This window comes from Gloeophyllum trabeum, assembly GCF_000344685.1.
Source record: "Gloeophyllum trabeum ATCC 11539 unplaced genomic scaffold GLOTRscaffold_00010, whole genome shotgun sequence".
Lineage (NCBI taxonomy): Eukaryota > Fungi > Basidiomycota > Agaricomycetes > Gloeophyllales > Gloeophyllaceae > Gloeophyllum > Gloeophyllum trabeum.
Genome location: NW_006920419.1, coordinates 12528 through 18382, shown reverse-complemented (window position 1 = coordinate 18382; position 5855 = coordinate 12528). Strand labels below are relative to the sequence as shown.

Sequence of the window (5855 nt, the reverse complement as noted above, 5' to 3'; positions counted from 1 at the left end):
CATCAATCCCGTTTAGGCAGCTGTCTATTTTCGTCCACCGGTCCACGACGCGATGCTACCGCTGGGGCCGGTGCTACCGCCGGAGTCTCCTGGAGGCTCCCTACTCTATATCCTACAAGGCCGCTGGTGTTCCCGGTGCTTCCGCCGGAGTTAGGAGAAACGCGTTTCGAGTCTTATAAGAGTGGACGCGCTGCTCGATCGTCCACTCTTATAAGCTGCGTCCGACACGATTTTCCGACCGTTCAGTCACGTTCTGCCGACGGCACGTCACGAAGTCTGTCACCAACGGTCGGTCAGGACCCCAGCGGGGGTTCCAAGAACCGGCCCGGGCAGTAGCCGGAACGAACTTATGTCTGGCGAGACGGCATCAATCGTGCCTCCTCACTTCATTCTGACCTGCCACTGCTTGATAATGAGAAATAGGGAGCTTGCCATAAGTACATTGGCTTCAGATTCTAAGACTTGTGGCCATATGGTACCACACATTTAGCTCAGGCTGTTGCTCACACATCCACTTCATCGGTGAGGTAGATAATACTAGTGTCTCCATCAGCGCCGAGGCAAGGCGCTCTGCGGCCCTCCAACTAGACCACGGAAAATAAGTCACTGGGCAGCTTTGGAGTCGTCAGGATTACGGTGCCCGAGTACACGAGATCCAATACCCCCAGTTGGATGCAACTCAGCAACTCAACTGTGGTAATGTGTCGGGACGCGTTTTGTCAGGCGTGAAGGGAAGATCAACTGTGCTAGGGAATTTGATGAGCTACGTGAGTGCATCCCTAAGCTCCCGGAACTCACTTTAAAGGATAAAGGTTCTCGAACATATCAAGGACCCGACATGAACCAAGCGCGGCAATGTCCCAGGAAATGAGAATGGTTTATGCACGAAGGCCTTGCTGATCAGATAGTAGTATGGCCATAGCTGGTAAGAACAGGATTCCCAGAATGAAGTGCAGTCTTGGCACATAGAGCAATCAATGAGGTTGTGCCAAGCCCTCAGGTGTGGTTGATCCCATTGGCATTCAATCGGTACCGGTGCACCTCTCGTGCTCCCCTCATCCTCGGGTCAGTTCCATTTCCCCCTCCCCTCTGCCTTCCTGTCGACGTGGTCTTATCTGTCCCATGCTATTGCTCATATCATAATTCATGCCCATCACAAATCCTGGCTCTCCCTCATTCATTGTAATTGAATGGTCGCAGATACTCCTTCCGTTCCTTCTTTTTTTTTGGACACGCGATATTATTATCTAGCAACTGACTATAGGTACAGCCCTACATAATGTGCTATAGCGGATTGAGAACAATCCGGTCTGAGGAAAAATGCCTTTACGCACGACCTCCGGCGGGGGCCGGAGAGTGTGGGGCTCGAGAGAGCACCTGGATGCAGCTTTAAGTCAGAGTCCTGGGTGTCCTGATACCCAGCCCAAGCTTCGGGTAAGAATTGTTGGTTATCTAAGGTATTTTGCCAGGTGGCTTTTACGCAGTCTGCGGCTTGAGGGGTACGTTTGATCTTATTGGCTGTTATGCGGTCGATTTGTAGTCTTCGCCTTCCGCTCCTTCTGGAGGCAGTCCTTTCTTCATACTTCCGGCTGAGCCCACATTGACCCGCTGTCGCGTGCTACGTGCACTCGCCCATCAGGGAATGACAATCAGTACTTGCACCACGGATGCTTGCACCTGGTTCGTGCGCAGCTGGAACCCGCTCGTGCGTTGCCAGGAACAGGGTAAAATTGGAAGACAATGCATGCAACAGGTATGATGCGAGTGTGACAATTACGGGGAGACAGTTTATGCCCATACCAGTAGTAGATATATGGCATCAGCCGCGAGTACGATTACATGCAGCTGTCGATCGGCTCCCGGACGCCGTCCCATGCAAATATGAATGCCTTCCCAAGTGATTGAGTGTCATAGCCTACCCCCACGCGGTCGGCGAGCAAGCTCACCCGCCGTCGATATGGCATGCGACATCCACAGCTCCCCCAGTCGAGCCCTTCGAGCATCAGGAAAAGCTCAATCTGTCTTATACAAACGTAATTGACATAAAAGGCGATGGGATCCAAGAGCCTGTTTTTGAGGCATAAAACGAAAATTCTATCTACTCGCAGCGAAAATTAAACATCATACTGCCATCTGTGCCGTAAATATTGCGACGAAACGGCCTAAAGATACAGTAGATGATCTTGAACTGGTGTCCGAATGCAAGACAATAATCCATAGCAATGTAAGCACTGAGAATCAATCACGAGAACCGGAACATTCTCATGGCCTACACCTTCAATATAGCTCTCCACCACGGCCCTCTTCCACCGTCACCCTCCTCCTCTCTCACCTCATGCTCTCCGATTACTCTCAAGAACACACTCTCCAAGCTCACCCTCTCCACAGTATACTCGGAGAAATCTCCTTGTGAAGAGAGAAGATGGAAGGGGCGGGCAAGCGTCAAATACTCTTCGTCACCGGCATCTGTCTGAGCGGAACCATCCATGCTGGTCCTTATGGGTACCTCGAAGCGGGTGGCTACATCTTCCTTCAACTTCGACCCGGGCACGATACGGGTCATCAATTCTTTGGCCTTGAGGACTTCTTCTCGCGAGCGAGTGGAGAAATGCACCTCGTACGAAGCGAAACGAGACACGAGGTCCGTCGTAGTACCGACCGCTGTAGCGTGAAAACAAATAATTAGCGGATGTTAGACGTGGTCAGATTAACGAGGATGACTAACCTAACATGCGTTTTGCAAGGATGCCTACTTTGTTGGCGAGAGCGGATGCTCTTCCATGGAGTCTTCCCGAGATACCTGCTTTAGCAACAGAAAAAATATCGAAGGTACGATGATTGCTCACGTGTAGTGATTACCACCGCTTTGCCTGCAGCCACATTGCGCAGAGTGCCCCACATCTCTCTCTTCATCTTAGCGTCGATACCCGTCGAGAATTCATCTATGAGGACCACGGACGGGTTACCTATCGGAAGTCCATTAGCAACCATAGCCAACTACACAGGATACTCCAAGTGGCGTACCCATTAGTGCAATAGCCAACGCTAGCTTTGTCTGATTCCCGCCGCTAAGTTTGCTTGCCAGCCTATCTCTATAAATGTCTAGTGCAGTCGCCTGCATAAGCATATCGACGTTACGCCTGAGCTCTTGCCCTCTATAGAGGCCTTTCAATCGGCCATATATTACGAGATGTTCCTGCACTGTCAACTGCGGGTCTATAGCAGTGAACTGTGGACAGACGCCTAACGACAGACGAGCAGTGCGCGGATGTTGGATCACGGATGTACCAGTTATCATGATATCACCGGAGTCCGGTGTGACGTCTCCACCTGTTCCAGATGTGAGCTATGGGCCTGCAACACGAGAGGACCTTATACGAATGAATCATATTAAACGTGGTCGTCTTTCCAGCCCCGTTGGGTCCCAACAGAGCGAGCACAGTGTCATTGGAGACCCCAAAGCTCACGTCGTCCACGACGGGAACCTTCGTCTGGCCAAAGGACTTTACGACATGTAAGACCCGGAGCGCATCATTCGAACTCTCTACAGCTTGTGCTTCCGCCAGCACATCGCTGGGCACTGATTTGCTGGACTGCGCGAGGGAACCTTGCGATCGATTTGTCTGAGGCACCATACCAATCTTGCGTTTGCGGGTGCGTAAAGCAGGGATAAGGCGGCGAATCGTGGATCCCGAATCAACCCAGACAAGGATGCCAAGGAGGATGAACCCGTAGATGAAGAGATAGAGTATAGGACCTCCGTATCTCATGATATTACCCATGTCCGCGGTGGTGATAGGTCGTGTACCGTCACAGAGGAGGGAGAAAAGATTGATGGATATGAAACATGCACGCATCTTCAGGCCGTTGGTGAGTAGTGCGCACGAAAGGCAGGAAAGGCAACACATACCACGCTCGCTACCGGGGACAATATAGATAATGTGAAGTCTGTGGATCCGGTCAGATTGTAAGGCGCGCAAGAGGCGTGTACGCGACCTACGAATAGTCGTAATTATCTGATTTGCTTGAGACGTCTTTGCGTATGTCAAAGTGAGGAGGTATGCTGCAAGGTATAACTTCACCAGAACAGCTCATGAATACGATGGTCTATGTCCCTGATGGAAACGCACATACCACGAACATGATGACTTGATAACCAGCTGTAGCAGCAAAGGCGGCGAGTGGAGACGCCGTGATCAAAGAAACACAATAAGCAAACAACGTTCCAACAAAGCCGTATAGCACCAGGACAACCCACTGATAGACAAGGCATAAGTGAAGGTAAACTCCGCAATGGCGGATATCGACTCACGAAGAATCCCAAACCATGGAATTGATTCGATACATTGGCGAATACGGTTATAATAACGGAGGCAATAATGATTGACACAGCCGAATCGAAGATGAGGTGCCCCAGCCATAGGCCAATTGGATCCGCCGACTGAGGTCTTTGCCACAGCAATGGCTGATAGTCTACGGGAGGAAGTGGCGAAACTCACCAAATGGGATGGACCGAATGCCATAATGCTATTGATCGATGCTATCGATAAAGCTGGCCGCGTTTCTGGTACCAAACTACAAAGGCTAGCGGGGGGCATGAGCCGTGCACTTGGATTTAGTGGTAGGGAATGCCGGGAGGACGCAGAGGAAGAGAACCCTTTCAATACGTTTGACGATAACGGCGATGATTCGTTCGATGCTGAGTTTGGCTTTGACACCCAGTCCACTCCGGTTAGCGTGCACGAGAGTGCAGTTGAGTTACTGAAGGCAGGATTCCATCCCTTGAAGTTGCAGCTGCTATGGGACAAAGTGAAGGACATCTTGATTCGAAAGATTGAGAGTGAGATGCTTGGTTACCACATTAACATTGCTCAATCAGTGGAAGTGTTCGTTGTTCCTGGTAAGTCAGCATGCTGGTGCTGAATTCATGTGTCTTGTTAATCATTTTATGAAGACCCTTTCCATATTCTGAAGGAAGGAGAAGTCTATATGCGATCAAATCAGGGTTTCGAGGGGATGTTCACTGACACACTGGAAGGTCCCGTTCTGGTATGTAATTAGTCGTATACTTTCTGGCTGCGGACGATTCATCGCCTCTCAGCTGAGCAGGAACCCTACGAGGGTGCCTTCGGACGTGCAAAAAGTTATATCATTCCTTTATATTTCAAAGGCATGCTGTGATGCTGACTTTATACTCAGGTCACTGCTGTGCGATGCCCGCAGCTCGCTGATTACAGCAACCTTGCTGTGGTCTCGTGCAAGGGGAAGCGCTCACTGGCCAGCTATCTCGCAGGCGGAGGTACGAGTTGTGGAAGTACCTTATCAGTGCCCTCTCTGACCTTCAAACACTTGTAGACTACGATGGGGGTATGTACTCATCTTATCGTCTGATACAGCTTCTGCATTGTCGATTCAGACACTGTCATGGTCGTATGGGACCAGAATTTTGTGCGGCCCTTCTGCAACGCGGACCTGGTGGTGCCCGAAGAGAACTTCATCTCAGAGAATTTCCATCGAGATATTGAGAAAGTGCCTGACTTCCTTAATCGCATTGCGAGGCAGCGTCGTTCACAATGCCATAGTGAATTGCTAAGAGTTCTGCTACAAGGCATGGCAGACAGGAAGGTCGGAATATATTCCATGTATCATGACATTACAGTGCACGCTTACGGCCTCGCGGATGCAAGGACGGTACGCTTGGCGCATATGTGAGTGTATATGTTCCGCACATTTGACTTGCTGATCCGAGCTTTAGGTTCACTCACCTCCTTGACTCGGATAAGACTGGGCTACGGCCCAAAGAGGAGGTTGTGAAGGCCGATCGCAGGCAATTCGGCGCAGCTGTCCCTGACTGT

At 50.6% G+C, this 5855-nt stretch overlaps 2 protein-coding genes across 2 annotated transcripts; one reads left to right on the top strand and one right to left on the bottom strand.

Moving 5' to 3' along the window:
- Positions 1-2269: 2269 nt before the first annotated feature.
- Positions 2270-4324, bottom strand: GLOTRDRAFT_139670 (P-loop containing nucleoside triphosphate hydrolase protein; the record flags this gene model as incomplete). The annotated part of the gene is made up of 8 exons (XM_007869561.1): positions 4313-4324; positions 4135-4257; positions 4001-4076; positions 3911-3948; positions 3362-3857; positions 3025-3330; positions 2847-2966; positions 2270-2661 (listed from the first exon to the last, which is right to left on the bottom strand). The coding sequence occupies exons 2-8, from the start codon at positions 4141-4143 to the stop codon at positions 2270-2272; spliced, it is 1437 nt and encodes a 478-aa protein (XP_007867752.1). The 5' UTR covers positions 4144-4257; positions 4313-4324.
- A 137-nt stretch (positions 4325-4461) lies between these two features.
- Positions 4462-5712, top strand: GLOTRDRAFT_130743 (uncharacterized protein; the record flags this gene model as incomplete). Its single annotated transcript, XM_007869560.1, has 6 exons — positions 4462-4900; positions 4955-5049; positions 5102-5143; positions 5200-5299; positions 5356-5367; positions 5417-5712. 6 exons carry the CDS (start codon positions 4462-4464, stop codon positions 5710-5712), a joined length of 984 nt encoding a protein of 327 aa, XP_007867751.1.
- Between the last annotated feature and the right edge of the window lie 143 nt (positions 5713-5855).